Consider the following 18,818-nt stretch of genomic DNA (forward strand, 5'->3'; position numbering starts at 1 on the left):
GCTCTTCTTTCCAGCTCTGTGTTGTCGGCTGGTTGAAAAACCACTGTCTCCTACAGGAGGCATTGTTGGGGCATAACTTGTGTGACTGCCAGATGTACCTCAGGATAGCCCAGAAGTCATTAGACCTATTCTATCCAACCAGTTTTAGCCTTTTTTTAAGTTTTTATTCTTTTAATATCAAAAAAGTAGCCTTCTCTCATGTCTTCAACCTCAGAGGAAGTAGGCTCAAATCTGTTTCTCCACTTGGAGCCCAGCAAAGGGTTTTGCCTGCTTTATTTGCATGTGTGGACATCATAGACCCGTATGCACTCCTGGCAGCGGACGTAGCAGCACCAGTGGAAGATACAGTGGCACTTCTCTTTCCGTTTCTCAGTCCTTGTATTATGCCCGCGGCCGCAGCACAAAAGGTCACAACCATCAATCCCATGGGAAGTGACATTACAGATCCTGTCACGGGTCCCAAAGGAACCTGTCTCAGGGTTGGGCTCACAAAAGTTTGGTGAGTTCTCATAGTAAACCAGGTCCTTCTCAGTTGGAGCCTTGAAGAAGTTGTATTTGGGTCTGAGGGTCTCGACCCAGCCACGGGATTCTCGATGTTTTTCCACCACCATTTCAGAAGCGCTGTCGTACTTGTCCTTGAGGTAGTCACCGATAACCCTGAAGTCTGGCTGAGACCACCAGCAGGTCTTCACTTCACAGCTGCCTGAGAGGCCATGACATTTGCACTTAAGATGCATGAGTTCAATAATAGACTGAAAAAGAGGAGAGGAAAGGCAAAGAAGAAGGAAAACATTAGCCTGTAATCAAAACATATTACATTCTGTTATTTAGCTAGGATTTCTCAAAGAATTGCAGTGTTTCCATAGATATATTTACACTCTTGTGAACAGAAATCACTGTATCCTCCTGAAAATTCTCTGCCCTGCTGGGTCAAAGGCAGATAAAACCTCTGCAACTTTATTGTTCTCTGTGACAATCTCTGATTCCCACCCCAAATTTAAGCATTAGTGTTTTCACTAAGGGCCAGAGATATTTCTCTGCATACTAACTTCTATCTTATCAATGTTCGTGTGTGAATATTGCAGCATGGTCACCCAAGAACACAGTTCAGGCATATCTACCACAGAAGCGAAGAACACCCAAATCTACTAAAACAATGTCTTCATAAATTAAACATACAGCTATTCCACTGAAAACTAAAGAAATATGGAATGTCCTAACCATCTAGCACAGTATTCCATCCTTTATGTGTTTGATGTTTTCTTAAGCAAACAAGATTTTAGCCTTGCTGCGGCTATGTTCAGAAACCTGAAAAGTAATGCATTTTTATTTTTAAGCCATGCATATGATTTTTATAAAACCATATTAAAAAAAAAAGGAGCCCAACTTTTGATTTTGAAGGACTCAGACTTCAACATAAAACATTGTCCTGGAACAAATGGGAAGGGGATTATTGATCCCCGAAGTTTACTATTACCTCTTATGAAATTAGTCTGAAGGTTTCTAGAGGTGTTGCCCTCCAGTATTCTGAGGTGGAAGACAGCTTTATGCAACTTACTTGATAATCTGCATTTTCAGACTGATCAGCAAATTTCCAGGTACATGAACAGACTAGTGCCAGCCTGAGTCCAAAAGATTTGCCATGAATCAGCACCTTGGTGTTCACCAGGTGCTTTCCTGTGTTATTTACGGAGTATAACCCGCCGCAAAGGAGGTTGTAATTAGTGATGAGAGAGAACCACAAAATGTTTGGTTCATATAATCATGCTGAACTTAATCAAAGCTTCTGGCATAGTGGTAGGGTTTGAGTTTATATGGGAACTAATATGAAACATTGCCTATGGCTCAGGTTTAGCTAGAAACGCTTGAGTATGGAGGCCTGGAAGAGCTACCCCATGAGTGCTGCACTGTGAGTGTGAAAAACACCATTGCTTTATAAACCAGGAAGATTTCAGATAATGGTGTGACATTTCTTTAATCTTTGACATCTGTAAAATGTCCCAAAGTATCTCAGTGTCAAGTAACAAGACTTACAGTGAAAAGATCTCTGCAGGCTTGTGATCACAGGGTTTTTGCTCAAAGCTCAGATTTTCCAAGGGCTCTCACTTTAAGGCAAATCCCTCCTTTCCACTCTACCCACTTTCTCCACAGTCCTATTGGTCTCATTATCTGTTCCACCAATGCACAATACCTTGGAGTACCTGGGAGAATTTGGGCCAGTGCTGGAGGAAACCACATCAGTGCTTGTAGTCACCTAACATTGCAGACAATTTTTGTTTCTAGTGGTATTTCATTTTGAAAGGTTGAATTCCTGATTTCAGACCTTCTCTCCTGTGGTGTGAGGTGGAGTAACTCCACCAGGGTTTGACAGTATCCACGTGAGGAGCTCACACCAAAGTCCTAGCCTGTGTGAGGACAGCTGTTCACATGCATCTAGTGCCATTTGTGAGCTCCAGGTGCGGTTAAGGTATCTATCTGTCATGAGATGGCAGAGGTCCTGCAGGACACACACAGTCTTTCCCAGTAGCAGTCCAAGGAAAGGTTGGATACTTCAGGATATCTCAGTTTATACTAAAATGAATTTGTTTAAGCAACTGAATCCTCCCCATAAACCTTGGTCTATCACATTTAACTTCAAATGTCTACAGAACAGACATCTTTGGCTGTACAACCCACCTTCCAGTGGAGAATAGGCACAGTTCAGGCATCATTAACTGAGCTATTTCAAATTTCTTCTTCAGGCTGGGATGAAATCACATCCTATACCTGTCTATCTTCATCTATTTTCTGTAAAAGAGGTCTGGACTACTGACTCCAAGGTAGACATTTACATCTGGGTGGGTGAATTTACTTAAAGCTTTCATAGATCAGGTGCATCGGTCACCTCCCTAACAAGAACTATCATGGGACAAGTATCATAGAGTAACAGAATGGTTTGGGTTAGAAGGGACCTTAAAGCTCGTTCAGTTCCAACCCCCTGCCATGGGCAGGGACACCTTCCACTAGACCAGGTTGTTCCAAGCCCCGTCCAACCTGGCCTTGAACACTGCCAGGGATGGGGCAGCCACAGCTTCTCTGGGCAACCTGTGCCAGCACCTCACCACCCTCACAGGGAAGAACTTCTTCATAATATCTTATCTAAACCTACCCTCTTCTAGTTTAGAGTCATGTCCCCTTCTCCTATCACTACATCATTTCATGGTGTAAAGCTGCTCAGATTTATGTTTGGTTATTCCACTCAATTCCCTCCCAATGTTCATTATGGCAGGTAAGAAAAGATTAATGGGAGATTGAGAAAGGTGAAACTAAATATCCTTACGGTCCTTCCAGCTTCATTGTTGTGCCTGTTCATGGCTGACCGAGCGTCTGGTCTGTTCTCTCTGGCATCCGCAAACTCCCGAGACACCATGCTCCCAAACTCCACATCCTCGCTGCAGCCCCCCCATTTCCAGCCTTCCCCTGGAGAGCCCTTGTGGCGGGTGTCACAGCCGCAGATGGTGGCTGAGCCCTCGGCGCAGGATCTGGTCACGGCAAAAGCCACTCCAGCAGAGGCAATGGCATGGACAAAGGCTGATTCCCTGGTAGCTGTGAAAGAGAGAAATCAATGAATAGCGGCCAGTGAAGGGACCACACATGGCTTTGATCAGCCCTGTGAGCACCTTCCCTCAAGGGCATGGCAGAAGGCCAAGAAACTCTCCTCTTTCCTGTGGTCCTGCTTGGACCTACTCCAAAGACATTTTTGTATACTAGGAAATAAACTCCTGTGGAGACAGGACCAGGCTTGATTCAAGGCCACTGAGGTCAGCCAAAAAGTTTTGACTAAGGTCATCCTGAGGTCTTAGGGTAGGGCCATGGCAAAAGAAAAAGCAGTGCAAACCTGAGTTTCAGGCAGTGTGTATAATATGCTATATGGTACTTTGCAGGCTATGCGTTATGTAGCCGTATCCTGAGCTGCAGTCTTGGCTTCAGATGTACAGAATTTGAGCTATGTTCCCATAACATGGAAAATGCATATTCACAGCCTCCACCATTAGTGGTGGGACCTGAACTAGGTAAAGCACTTCCTCCTTCTCAGCTAGGAGAGCTTCTGATGGCTTGAAGGTAGGAAAATAGCAGGATGGCCAGATACTTCCCAAACGTTACTATGTAAACTAAACATTGCCCCCACGCTCCATCCCGAGACCACCTTCTTTTTCCTAAGCTCACTTACAGGCAGTGTTTAATATGTGGCATCTTGTGTCTATCGAAAGTTTTGCTCACTTGCCTAATTAAGGTCCCTACCAAGGGGACTGGAAATGAGCTTTCCTTTTGTGCCCATTGCCTCAGGATGGTGGGTGGAATCAGCTGAAAGATATTGTGATAAGGACTGAGAAGCCTTAGTCTCTGTGGAGACTTTCCTTCATAGTTTTTCATCCTACCTGGAGCTGGGTCAGGAAGGACAGCTCAGCCTTAGTCTGGCTTTTGTGGATGCCAGTGCTTTTTCTGCACTGTGCCAAAATGAAAACCAAACACCTTGAACTGCTTTGTGAATTGGGAATATACCAAAATATCAGTTTGATTCCCCTCCAGTTTTGGTCTCAGTGTGTTTCTTCACTCACTAGAAATGCCAGTTCCACACAACACCTCAGAAAACACCACTGAATGCTTCTTGGATTTAGCAAAATGACACTTTTAAAATGAACAGGGATATTCTCAAACCCTTGAGGCAATTCTAAGAAGAAACAAAGATTCTCGTAACAGGCCTCCCTTAACCTCCTATACCGTCTCCCACACGAGCTCACCTTGCGCCTATAAACCAGTTACCAAGAAAGCATGTTGTCAATGATACCTTTCAGATGATTGATCTAGGACAGTGCTGAAATATTGAATGAATCCATACAGGGAAAATATCAGGTTTGCAGCTAATGCAGCTTCACCAGCTTCTACTGAGCTTTGCATCAGCTGACGAGGTGCCTACTCAAAACCGCACAAACCTTCTCTGCTCCATATTTTGCTGATCTGAGCTTTCTCTGGACATTTTGTCTTAATCTTTACCATCTAGGTGCTTCCAGGCTTTAGTAACGTGAAGACAATTTAACACGCCAAGCCTAAAAGCCAACGTGTTCTTGGGGAGAAATCAAAACTGCATGCTTGCAGAGCAGCCCCGGCTGGATTGAAGGCTTAAGCAAGAACTTGTGCAGCACCGCTTAGCTTTGGGAAGAGAACCAAATACAACAATATGCAAATCAAATAATGTGCATGAACATACAGGCCGAAGGTATGAGCAATGTCCTGGAACATGTTGTCAATGCACATCATGAGGTTAGTAAGACACTGAGGGCCAGAACCAAAAACGGAAAATGCAGGAACCCTCAATTCCAAAATGTGATTTTGAAAAGCCCTTGTTCAGCATCTGTCCAGCCTGGAGGATCCCAGCTTCCTGCAAATGGTGATGCCATTCATGAGCTGTGTGAAAGCTCAGCTTTTGAGCATAAACAGATGAGTCCACTTTTAACAGGACTGGGGACTTGGCATCTTGCACTTACCTAAGCACAGCTGGGATCCAGAAACCAAATCCTGAGGTGGGGAGTGTTGCATGATGTCTCCAAGGACATTGATGACCACCTCTGGGGTCTGTGAAGGCTTGTAGAAGCCAGTCAGATATGCTAGTGGGATGAATGCCATTTCCCTCTGGTAGGTAGGTAGAGGGTATAGTGACTGATAAGATAATAGCTGACAATGCCTTTCATCTCCCCTCATTGTGGTTTAAATAATATTGAAATCTTTTAATAGAATCATAGAATGGTTTGGGTTGGAAGGGACCTTAATGATCACCCAGTTCCGCACCCCGTGCCATGGGCAGGGACACCTTCTACTAGACCAGGTTGCCCCAAGCCGCATCTAACCTGGCCCTGAACACTGTCAGGGATGGGGCAGCCACAGCTTCTCTGGGCAACCTGTGCCAGGGCCGCACCACCCTCACAGGGAAGAACTTCCTCAGATCTCATCTCAATCTCCCCTCTGTCAGTTTAAAGGAAATCCCCCTTGTTCTGTCCCTACAGGCCGTTGTCACAAGCCCCTCTCCAGCTTTCTTTTCGGCCCTTTTAGGCACTGGAAGCCGCTCTAAGGTCTCCCTGGAGCTTTCTCTTCTCCAGGCTGAACAAGCACAGTTCTCTTAGCCTCTCTCCATTGCAGAGGTGCTCTGGCCCTTGGACTATCTTTGTGGCCTCCTCTGGATTTGCTCCAACAGCTCCACATTGATCAACACCCCCAAGTCCTTCTCCTCAGGGCTGTTCTCAATCCAGTCTCCCCCAGCTGGTGTTTGTGCTTAGGATTGCCCCAACCCAGCTGTAGGACATTGAACTTGGCCTTGTTGAACTTCATGATGCTGGCACTGTCACTCCTCTCTAGTGTGTCCAGGTCTCTCTGGATGACATCCCTTCCCTCCAGTGTGTCAGCTACACCACACAGTTTGGTGTCATTGGAAACTTGCTGAGGGTGCTCAATGCCAATGTCCATGTCATTCACAAAGATGTTGAACATTGCCAGTCCCAACACCTTGTCACTGATCTCTACTTGAACATTGAGCCGCTGACAGCAACTCTTTGAGTGAGACCATCCAGCCAGTTCCTATCCACCAAGTGGTCTGTCAAATCCATGTCTCTCTAATTTACAGAAAGGATGTCTTGTAAGACATTGTCAAATGTTTTGCAGAAGTCCAAGTAGATGACTTCAGTTGCTTTTATATATCTTCTTTTTATAGCATCTTTTCCCATTGCTCTTGATGTCCCTGGCCAGATTTAATTCTATCCTGTCTTCAGCTTTCCTAACCTGCTCCCTGGCTGCTCTTACAATTTTTCTTTATTCCTCTCAGGCTACCTGTCCTTGCTTCCACACTCTGTAAGCTTCCCTTTTTTTGCTGGAGTTTCTCCAGGAGCTCCTTATTCTTCAATGCAGGACAGCCAATGTCTGTTGGCTCCTCGTCCATACCCAGGTAAAGCTCTGTGAACTCCAGCTGGTCACTGATATAGAGGTAGAGACTCCCTTTTTGTCTCACCTGCCCGTCCTTACTGAAGAACCTGTATCCTTCCATTCCAACACTCCAGTAACAGCAGCCATCCCACCACTTTTCTGTGATACCAATAAAATCACAGCCCTGCGGGCATGTGCACATTTCTGTCTCCTGTTGTTTATTCCCCATGCTACGTGTGTTTGCATAGAGGCATTTAATTTTAGTCCTGATGAAAATGAGTTACTGAAGCTGATTTTTGATACACTGCTATTCCATGGACAGGAGAGGAAGATGATGATTCTTCTTCTTAGTATGAGAATGGTGAGGCCATGGCACAGGTTGCCCAAGGAAATTGTGAATGCTCCATCCCTGAAGTGTTCAAGGCCACGCTGGACGGGGCCTTGAGCAACCTGGTCTAGTGGGAAATGTCCCTGCTTATGGCATGGGGTAGGAACTGGATGATCTGAAGATCCTTTCCAACCCAAACCATTCTATGATTCTACAATTCTGAGATTCTGTTATTCTACAATTCTTTTTCTCCCTTCTACCTGACAGATGTAGTGGCTAAAGCACATTGCCTGGGTAGGTTAGCTCTCATCTCTTGGGAATCATCCCTTTCTCTGCTCAGGAAAAGAGACTTGATCTAGGCCTTTGGCTCTTTGAGAAGGTGCTGTAGGTGCTGAATAGATGTTTGCAAGTGCCATGGAAAGCTCCTGTGCCTTGCCATGCTAAGACTGAAAAGAAAGCACCTACAGGCACAGTGTTTGTGCAGAAAACCTTCTCCTAGATGGTTCTGAGATGAGTAGCCTTGGCTTGGAAGTCCACAGGTCATGGATTCCATCCTGGCTTCAGCAGGAGCCATTAGCTTAGAACAGAGATGGTTCTCTGCGCATACAGGTGCAGAGCTCACCAAAGCCCAGGGAGCTTCAGACAACAGCCAGAGGGTCTGCAGAATTTCTGCATTTGCCAGGACTTGGAAGCTGAGCAAGCAGTTCCAGGAGGACACTCAATCCTAAATCCCAAGTCCGTTACCTAGACTCTCCACTGTTGCTAGTCCTTCCTGAAAGCCTACAGCTCCAGGTGGCTATTGATAGGATTTGCCTTAAGAAGCACCTATTATACTCAATTCTCCTCTTCCCAGAAACAGCCCAATGCCTTTTACAGCCTGTATATGCTGTAAGCACTCCCCTGCTTTTGAAATGCAGCCACCGCCGGGGTGGAGTGCAGCCACCACTTAACAGCACACAACAGGAAGCAAATAGCATTGTATCTGATCGTAACTACCTGGGGAATGTAGGCAGGCAGAGCAAAGAAACTGAGATCTGGCCTCGGGCACTGAGGTTAGGAGTTTGTCTCTTGAGAAAGTTGCAGCCTATCTCTTAATGACTCCACGAAATTAGGGCACTAGGTTTACATCTCCTACCCCTAACTTAAGGCACGGAGTTCAATATTGACGCAGATGGAAGAGCGCCATCGCGTGAATCACGTCCTGCCACCTCCTAAGTTATAGGACTGTCCTCCGATTACTAAGCAGACCTGACCCTGCTGAGCTCTGAAGAGCTCCCCAGGTTGTAGCCAGAGGCGGTGTGGCTGCAGGAATGGAGGAGTGTATAGACATACAGATAAGCAGAAGGAAAGCATGCACTTGTAATGGAAATGAGGGGTTATTAAGGTGCCATATAAAAATGCAAGAGACTTAGCAAAGATAACAAGAAAGTGCAGTATATTTGTCAGGTCACTTCATTCCTCTCTGGGTGGTTCTAGTAGCAGGATACAAGCAGCTCGTTACAACTTGAAAAGAGCTTCTGGAAAGTCATCTGGCAAGAGAAGGTTAATAGGGACTAATACCTCATGGGGATGTTGACTTAAGAGCATATTAACCACTTTGTTTTCAGTGCAGCACAAGGTCACCAAAGCTCTGGCTTCAGCATGTTAAATTTCTGCCTAGTCCTGAGTTTCCCTGCAGGGCTTAGAGACCTGGATGGCTGGTGCTTTGAGGTACCCTTTTCAGGACCCTTTTGAGAGAGCTGGCTATTAGCGGAAAAGGTACTGAGACATACAAAGGGCCTCTAAGGATGCTTTGTAGCCGCCTCCTAATGCAGAGGTCTTCAAGTCCGTGGTCACTCCTGGAAACTGTTTCTTAAGGAGCCTGGTGTGTGAAGCTGACAGCCTGAATCATAGAATCGTAGAATAGTTTGGCTTGGAAGGGATCTTTGAAGGTCATCTGTCCAACCCCCATGCCATGTGCAGGGACATCTTCAATGAGATCAGGTTGCCCAGGACAACATCCAGTCTGGCCTTGAATTTCTCCAGGGATGTCCTGTGCAGAACACCTCTGATCACTCTGCCTCAGCATCAGAAAAATCTTGGGATGCAAAAACACATGGCCAAGCAGTAATCATATGGGAATTCAAAAGGCTGAGGATGAGGTGACATAAGAGTTGAGTTCCTGCTTTCACAGGGATTTTTTATATGACTTTGGACAAATCCTTTAGTCTGTCTGTGCTTCTGCTTCCTTATCCATACACCTGAGGGCAATCCTGCTTATCTCGTCAGAAGCCTGCAATGTTGAATCTGCAGTTCAGTGATGTCTTCAGAATTGTGGGCAGAAGGTGTCAGAGATGAACAGAGCGTCATCAAGTTGTCAGAAGAGGAAGGCAAATGAATAATCACATAAATATCTCAACTGTCTAGTATATGAAACCTTCTCTCATGTGTTTTTCTGCCCAGACAGTGACTTATTTTCCCTGAATCTTTCTCTGAATGACTAAATTATTAACCCCAGGTCAGGTAGATGTTCCAGGTATGTGGGAGGAAGGACTGTGGTGATGTAGAAGAATGAACAGAATGGTTTATGTTGGTCTTAACATGCTACAGTCCCTTTTAACCACCTTTGTACCATAGTACTGAGCCCTGTTGTCCCTGTTCTTGACACCCTAAATCTTCCCTTCCTCCCTGCACAGTGGCCTGGTGGTAACAGCAGGATCCTGGGACAGGGCAACACAACCCACCTTCAGGTGTGCTGGGAGCTGAAGCTGCAAGTGCTGGGAGCTGAAGCTGCAAGTCCTGTGTCCTGGACTACAGCTTGAAGAACTAGGTGGTATTTTAGAAAGAGAGCACCACTGTTTCCACTGACTGCTCTTTAAAAGAAAGCTCTAAGGGGTTTCCACTCAACATGCCACTTTCCTAGATGGTTCTTCTGAAGGTGTAGAAACTCCTTTGCAAAGGAAACCTTAATGTCTCCAGGACATCTACTGACTTTGTTTTGTGGAGACAAATCTCCCTTGCCAACAACCCTCTACTGCCCTGGACCTTGACACCATTCTTTTTGAAACATAACCCTTGGAGTGAAACACTGGAGATGTATGACAGTGAAGGAAAGAGTTCCCATGTCTTAGCCACTCCTCCCAGCCATCATTAGCATGTCTATTCTTGAGTAGAGCATCCTACTCCCTGTTCCACACTAGAAAAGGCACAGCAATAGTGTGGCTGTAAGCCCTGGATTTCTGGCACCACAGACTTCTTGAGGGCTCTTGGAAAAGTCGCTTGGCAAGTGAGGCAAAATAAAGAAAATATATCTGCTTGGCAGGACTGCAAGAAGGAGACACGTTGTTTTCTTTGAGCTTCATTTTGCAAAGCTGAAAGAGAAAAGAAAGCTACCTGTTGTGTCAGCTACTTCAGAAACCCAGACATCCATCTTTGAGAGGTGGAAGGTGTAAAGTCTTTCCAACATTCGTCTGGTAGGGCTGTACCCAGGGAGTGTGAAGAAGGGTTTCAGTTCCCTGCTTGGCTCAAGGGGATGCAAACCCATAGCTGTCATGTTAGAATTTGTACAACAGTTGACACGACATTGACTCTGCATTTAAAACCCCTAAAAACCTAAATAAACCCGAAGAACCAAGAAATTGGAAATAAAACTGAGGGCACAGTAGTGCTCCTGGTATCTGAGGCCCACACAGCCCTGCCTCTTACACTGGGGGGCCATCCTAATGGCTCATTTCCCTTTTGACTGCTGTGGTTGGAGTTCTATTTATACGTTAGACATCATTGGGGTTGCAGGGGAGGAAGACATTGTTCAATGAAGGAAGGTGATGAGGAATTAGTGAAATGAGCTTTGAGAGTTTTGGAAGCCCAGTCTTTGTCTCAGGTGAAGTTGAATTTTGTTTTCAACTATAGTATAAAAAGGACTACTCAGATGCTACCAGCTCACTGTGATTTCTTCCTTGACTCCATCAGGACAGACATCTTACCAAGATGTGGGAGGAGAGCTGTGCTGTTTTTTTTGTGGAGAGGGTCACCCTTAAACACCTCCATGGTGAAAGCTAAACCAGAAGGGCTTAAATGAAATACCATGTTGTACAAGTTTGAATGAAAAAGAAATTAATGTCAAATGCAGGAGCAGTAGTGAATTATTATTATTCTTATTAGTGAATAGTAGTGAATTAGCAGTAATGAATTATTCTTATTAAAATAAATTAATGTCAAATGCAGGGTGCAGGAGCTGTAGCACTGGTGGTATGGAAGTCAGCAATTGTGTAAGTCAATGCCTGTTCTTATTTGCAACTGCACTGAAGCCAAGGCTGGAGGAAGGTCTCAGTTCTGAAGTGTACCTTTCAGAGCTACCTTGAGCCAAAGCCTCAACAGCTGTTAAGAAGATGGTGACCCCCAGGAGAAGTGGGCTTTTTTAGGCTCACACTGACAGCCTTGCAGGCACAGCTACTTTCTGAATAGCAGAAGTGAAATCCAATGGGACTGATGAGTCAGAGCTCACAGGATTTGTAAAAACATATGCAGATATCACTATTGGATTATACTAACATGAACGGCATTGCCTGCTGGCCCTGAAATCTGTGTGTGGGATAAGTAAGGACCACCTGAAGCAACACAGCCTTGCTTGCCCCACATACCAGCAGAAGATACTCCAGTCCATCAGCCCAGGTGGCCTCTGCGCTAAACTTGCCAAACAGCAGATCCCTCAAAGCCAAAAAATGAGGGTTCAGGACATGGGGACGATGTCCTCCATTTTATGATGCAATTTGCACTAATGGAGGCTTAATAGAAAGATAGGGACAGACCTTTTATTGGTACCTGTAGAGACAGGACAAGGAGTAATGGTTTTAAACTAAAAAAAGGGTAGATTTAGACTAGATGTGAAACAGAAATTTTTTACAGTGAATGTGGTGAGGCATTAGCACAGGTTGCCCAGAGAAGTGGTAGATGCCCCATCCCTGGCAGTGTTCAAGGCCTGGTTGGACAGGGCTCTGAGCAACCTGATCTAGTGGAAGATGTCCCTGCTCATTGCAGAGGAGTTGGAAGTAGATGACCTTTAAAGGTTCCTTCCAATCCAAATCATTCTATGGTTCTATGAAATGGTAGGTCACATCTCGGAGCATGGGACATATTTCCCCCCAGAGGGAAGGTGGGGAAAAACATTAAAAAGGTGTTGGTTTTTTTTTTTGTTCTGTGATCACAAAGAAGCAAATCATTTGCCAATCAGAACTATTAAATATTGGCATGGCACCAGGTGAAGACAGAGAACAGGGAACCCCTTGGCACATACCAGCTGACAGATCCATCATGCCGCAGAGACATTGCCCAAGTGCTGGAGAGGAACAAGTATTATTCCCATCACAGAGGAGGAGGAAGAGGAGGATCACAAAGGTGTCATGGTTGCTGTGAGGATGCCATTGCTTGTGGGGAAAATACTGGGAACGTTGGAAACCAAATATTGGCTCTGGCAGCCTGTGAGGCAGATGAGCTTCAGTTTCACCACATTCCTCTCAATTGTAGCAATAGAGGATCCCATATCAGATAAACCAACTGAAAGATTTTTACATAAGCTCTCTGGCTCAGCCTCAAGCTTCCTTCAGCTCCTCTAAGGAGAGGCCCCTGTTTCCATTTTTCCTATTTTCCCTGACCCATCCTCACCAACCTCAACATGTTGGTCACCTGCAGCATCTCCTGGCCTGGCATCAAAGATTCCTTAATTACTCCCTTACCCCTTACAGGGGAATCATACCACATTTGTTATTCAGTGATGTGCCTCCTACTCATTAGGAAAGGTGAAGAGGTGCAAGATGTGGCACTAAGTCCATTCCTCAAAGATCCGTCTGTAAGACCACAAGTCTCAGTATAGATTTACACACTGCTCTGAATTATTTGGAGCCAATATAACCATGAAACCCAAAGGCTTGCTGCCATTGTTTGGTGTGTAGGCTTGCCTCAGGTCCCCTAGTTTTTAGCAGCATTTCCCAAGTGGATTATGTTCTATGTCTGGGGAAGCCTGCTTTGCAAAAAAGCAATCCGTAGGACTGCAGGTAATAAAGGCTTTCAGGTCTAACCCTGAAATGAACTAGGGGTGGCTCCAAGAGCAAGCTTTGGAGCACCCACACTGCAGCAACTGATGTTAGCCAGTAGCTGCCCCATGGATCCATACTGGGGTCTGTGTGATGCCTCAATCTGTGTCCTTCTTCACAGAAAGCCATACCAACTTCATGCCCAGATGATTCGGCACTGTTTCTCATAAAAATCCAGCTCCGGGGTTTGTTTGACTTTTTTATCCTTTTAAAAATCAAGCCCCTAAATGCAAAGACTTATGCAAATGCAAAGCATAATAACAAGAAGCTAACCACACTTTTGCATTATCTTAAAGGAAAGGTTAGGTTTGGGTCCCATCTGTGTTTTGAATGAAGTTCTGATTGAGTTCTTGTTTCCTCTGAACCAGCATGCTAGCGTCAACACATCCCTGGGAAGATGAAAGGCCCTAAAAAGACATTTGATCAGATTAGCTGTGATTCAGATCATTGGAGGGAAATTATTAAATGGGCAATTCCTGCCAGGGAACATGAAGGTGATACAGATAAGAGGAAATGTTGGACTGAAGGAGGTTGGATTAACAGAGCTTGTAAAATCCTGAAGGCCAAGTTTCCCTGAAACATATGAATGATTTTTTTTGAAATTTTTTTTTCCCCCCACTTTTTTTATGCTGGTTGCTTATGGTTATTGTTGCACCCAACGCAACAGAGCTGCAACCTTCAGAGTGGTGCTCACAATTCTAAACCTTTCAGGCTCTACTTGGAACAGGTAGAGCCAGGTTGTCAGACACTGGAGCAGCCTGGGAGCCTTGTGCATGGTGCTGGGAGTGGGGCCTGTGCTCCCTGCTGCCCTCAGAGCCCTCCTGTGAGCTGAGGGTGGGTCAAGGGCTGGAATGCTCTTGCTAATTACCTACTGTCAAAATAACCCCAGGTGATCACAGGTAACCAGACCCCCAAGATAGGCAAATCAGCAGGAAGGTCTGGTATCAGTAACCCAAGTCTGATACCTGTAGAGCAAACATCCTTTTATCTCTCTTTCTATCACCCTATCTCTCTGTTGATCTAATCATTACCGTGTATGTCTCCCTACCTACCCTGCTTAATGCAAGCACGTTTTATCAGCCTTTCTGTTGGCTTGGTCATGTGTGAAACACTGGGCGTTGGATCCCCCCCTCCCACCATCCTGTAGATGCCTTCTTTTGAGTATTTCATAGCCATCTTGAGTCCTGAAACAGTATGGTCCTCTCAGCCCTTCGAACCGCCACAAATTGCCCCCAACCTCTCTTCTCCCCAATGGCCTGATGTCGCTTGGAGGCTCTAGACAAAAGGAAACTGTGTGCCAATTGGGGGTTATTATCAGAGATACAGCATGTGCATTGTGAGAGGACCAAGTCCTTAATGAAAGGGGAAGGTAGAAAAGGAGGGGGAAGGACTGGGATGAAATTCTCCGGGGCGCGTTCCAGGTTAAATGATCATTGGGGTCCCTTCTATCCTTGAAAAAAAAAAAAAGCAAAGGAAAAAAAAAGCAAACCCCAAAGGCTGCTATGCAAAATAGCCCCACTGGTCAATAGCATACAGGGAAGGGGAAAAAAAGAATATAATTGTATTCTGTTATCAGAAGCAACATGGTCGAACAAAAGGATCGCCTTCGCCCACCTGAGAATGGAATGTGAGGCTCCATTTCGCTGCTCTGATCGTATTTGACAGCCCCCCTCGAGACTGCCTGGTTGGTATGGCAAATCGTCCTTATTACCTGCTGGGGTGAATGAATCCCCCTTTGTGCTGGCACTGTCACGCTGCATTAGGTTGACAATGGCCCGAGATATTTTATATGAAATTTGCCCTCACTTGTGATTAGCCAGCACCAACTAAGTCATAGCAACCTAGAACTATGCATTGGCCGGGCCCCGTTGTCGGCCGAAAGGGAAATCCCTATTCAAATGGTTTAATAAAACAATCTAAAGGGCGTGTGAATCCTGAAAAGCATTTTCACTTTTCTCTTTAGCTTAATCTCATGGTCGCTGGGATATTGTGCTCTGAGCAGACCCCAGCAGGGTGTGGGCTAAGGTCCCCCATCAACTTCTTTTACAGCCTCCTTTTCTGCGAGTTAATGATATACCGGTGTGATTGCCTCCCGCAGCAAGAAGAAACACGCATTTGATGAAAAGGATGGACCTCCTAACACATCCTAAATGGCAACAATTTCTCATTCAAAGGTCACAGGTCATAACCTGGATTTTGAATCACCACCCAGCTCTTTTTCAAAGCCCTGCTAAAGCTGGGGGATTCTGCAAGACCGTTTTACACAGACACACACACACACATAGACACAGACACTGCGTTTCCTCCAGAGGTTCTTGCTCTGCTTGAGTCCTGAGTTTAATGTTTGGAAACAACTGGATTTTCCCCTGGTTTTGGGCTACAGTTTGCTGCCTTTTTCATCCTCTCAACCTTGGGTTGCGACACAGGGAAATGAACATGACAGAGGTGGGCACTGCAGAGATGTGCAGTCTCTGCAAGGCACCTCCCGAGCATCCCCAGAGTGTCACCCAGAGCTCAGCAGCACTGGGATAGAAGCAATACCCTTACTTGAATTAGCAGCTGGCTGTTCACCCATGCTCCCAGGCCCGAGCATCACCTCCAGCAAGGCTTTGAGGTCTCAAAACTCTCCCCACTCACTTGCACGTATGGAAAAACTCTCCCAGCGCTGACCCCCTGACAAACAAGATCTCCCATGTATGAGTGAGATGCAGCCACCGAGATTCAGCTGTGGAATGAGGTGGAAGGAAGGAGAACTTCAGGGCTCCTTTTTTGCATTTTTGCTCCTCTTCCTCACACAGGCTGGGAAGTAAAGGAAGACAGCAGCAGTGGGTCTGGCGTCTCTGAAAGACTATCTGAAAGCTGCTTGCTCCTCTTAACGTTTACCCAAACAGAGGAACTCTTTACGTCTGAAAAATGAGGCTGGAAATCCCCAGGGAAAAAAGATCCCTCATGAACCTCCTGCAGCTGAGCTTTCAAGCACAAACAAAAGGTGAAGGGGAAAGCAGCACAGGAACCTGTTTTCATTTCCCCTCTTTTCTTCCTTCTTCTTTATTCCTACTCACCTTTCCCATTCTGAACCCTTGGGCTATCTGGGTCTTCCTCTGTTGGTTGTATGTCAATATTCTCACTAAACTTTTTCTCACCAGAATCCAGCAAGAAGAGCAGGGAGCATGCACAATGAAAGCAGCGCAGGGTCTCACGAGGGACCCTTTGAGGTTTTGAAATCAATGTTAGCCTCCCTTAAAAGGTGTTCACATGAGCTGTGGTATGTTTCCACTGCAGCTCTCCGTGTAATTGTAAGCTATCTGGGGCAAGGAGTGATTTTGTTATTATGTGCTTGTACAGTATTTAGCACAATGGGGCCCTGATCTCTGCTTGGGGCCTCAGAGTCTACTGTAATACAAATAATTAACCATAATAGAGCTGGGAAAATATCTTAATAAAACCATGGAATCAATTTGAGGCAATTAAGCAATTTTTTGGCTTGCAGAACTTTTTGTTTTACAGGCTTGATTTGGAGAAGGGAGGGGGTTTTGGGTGCTGGGGGAGCTGCAGGGAGCTGCTCATCCTCCTGCAGCAGGTTTTGGCGATCTTTTTTCTTTCCTGTGGGTTTCAGTTTCATCAGTTGAGGAGGCAGAAAAGTTTCATGCCATTCCCAAAGCATTAAAGCCACTTTTTATAAATAGCTCATAAGAGGAAGCGTGGTTTAGAGGGTGGATATGTGGTTCCTGAGGGAGAAGGGGCTCAGACCTAAACAACATGACTTTCTAGCAGCTCGTCTGCTCTACCTCTGCCCCAGTTGCCCACCTGTGAAATGGAGAACAATCATTATCTTCTTGCTTTCTAATCCCAAGCACTTAAGGACACAGCTATCTGCGAAAGCATTGAGGATTGCAGATCTATTTAGACAGAGAGGAATAAGAAAACTGCAAAGCCCCGGACACAGACTGAATGATTTACAAGCAATTATAAGTCAGCAGATAAGCTCTGGATGACAGATATTCTGATTATAGTTGAAGCTCTTGTATAATTTGCAAGTGGAAAAGGGAGCTGAATATATTGAACACTTGTCTAAAGTTGTATTCAGTTCTGTACTTGTTCGAAACGTAGAGAGTGCATGTGAGGACACTACAGCAACGAGCACATCTTCTAAGGCTGGGCAAGCTAATGAATTTACTGGCTCATCCAACCAAAATGATGACCTCAAGGACTGAACTACACCACTCTTTTCTGAGGAAATAGCTATACCCTCTATCAACACGTCTGCTGGCCAAGTGGATTCAGACTCCAAGCTTTGTCATGAATAGACCTTTCTTGGCCAAGCATTTGCAGCAGTTCTTCAGACCAAGAGGCCTTCTCTTCAATCTTTCAGCCCTAGAAAGACACAATCAGACTGACCACAGCAGAAAAAGTGAAAAAAAATAAAGATATCCCTCCATAAACCATTGTGCACCGACAGTATGGCTAAGACAAGTCTGTGAACTGATCATCAGCCTGATGTTGTTGGTCCCAGACATGAGGAAATTAGTCCTAGTACTTAAAAGCTGGAGAAATGGATTTGCACCACAATTCTTTCAAAGTAGACCTCATCTGCTACTTCATGTATGTCCTAATAACAGCTCATTTAGCTGCCACAAAGAGCTAGCCTGTCATCCTGCTGGACCAAAAATGTCATCAGTTTGATTTGGGAAGCTGGGCAAAAAACATGCAAGGTGAATATTTGGCTATACACCTGGCAATCTGTCATATCCAGAATAAGACAAAGAGCTTGAGTCCTTGATAAATACAAGACCACAGAAATGAGATAAATGGAAGTTGTCCATCAGCTTCACTGTCAAATGATAGACAGCAGTTAAAAAATAATATTGACAATGAAATAGCCATAACTTTTATCTACTTGTGATTTAAAACAATGAAGCTCTCACATACACAGTGTCTACCCTGCTCCCACCAAAATGAATGGGCTACTTGTCATGGACAACTGTCCACTCATGTGCCTGTGCCCACGCTGGAGAAGCGAGTGACAAGCAGGTCTCATCCTGTGCTGTGGTCAAGCGCCACATGCTCTTACTGCAAGAACAAGGAGCCAGCTCCATGAGTGAGCTGTCTTCAACCAGAACATCCAACCTGAGTTAGGAGAATGGTCTGGGGTTTCCGGTGCCCACCAGGAAGCTCCCAGACATGATAATTTCTTCTCCTCACTAAGTCCCACATATTTTTGAACCAGTGACCCCAAAACAATTTCAAAATTGTGGATAGATGTTGGCAAGACTTGGTTGTCCTGCTGCTATTTGGTCCCTCCTGTAATCACAACCGCAGTTGTTACAGCATGAGATAGCTACTTGACCTCAAAAAGAAAAAATCCTGCTGTAGGAGGAAAGGATACCAAACACCTCCAGACAACTTTCTCAGCTAGTCATCATTTGTACTCATAAGCCAATTTCATTAATCTTATGCTTACCTTATTTTGC

The 18,818-nt window shown here is 45.3% G+C and overlaps 1 protein-coding gene across 1 annotated transcript in view; it reads right to left on the reverse strand.

Moving 5' to 3' along the window:
- Window positions 1-272: 272 nt before the first annotated feature.
- WNT3A (Wnt family member 3A) overlaps window positions 273-18,818 on the reverse strand; it is a gene marked incomplete at both ends in the record, with an annotated part of 88,356 nt that continues 69,810 nt past the window's right edge. The window contains 2 exons of the mRNA XM_080611633.1: window positions 273-752; window positions 3,320-3,585. Coding sequence (XP_080467759.1) covers window positions 273-752; window positions 3,320-3,585 — 746 coding nt within the window. The remainder of the gene's footprint in view (window positions 753-3,319; window positions 3,586-18,818) is intronic.

The sequence above is a fragment of the Psittacula echo genome (assembly GCF_963264785.1).
Source record: "Psittacula echo genome assembly, chromosome: 2".
Lineage (NCBI taxonomy): Eukaryota > Metazoa > Chordata > Aves > Psittaciformes > Psittacidae > Psittacula > Psittacula echo.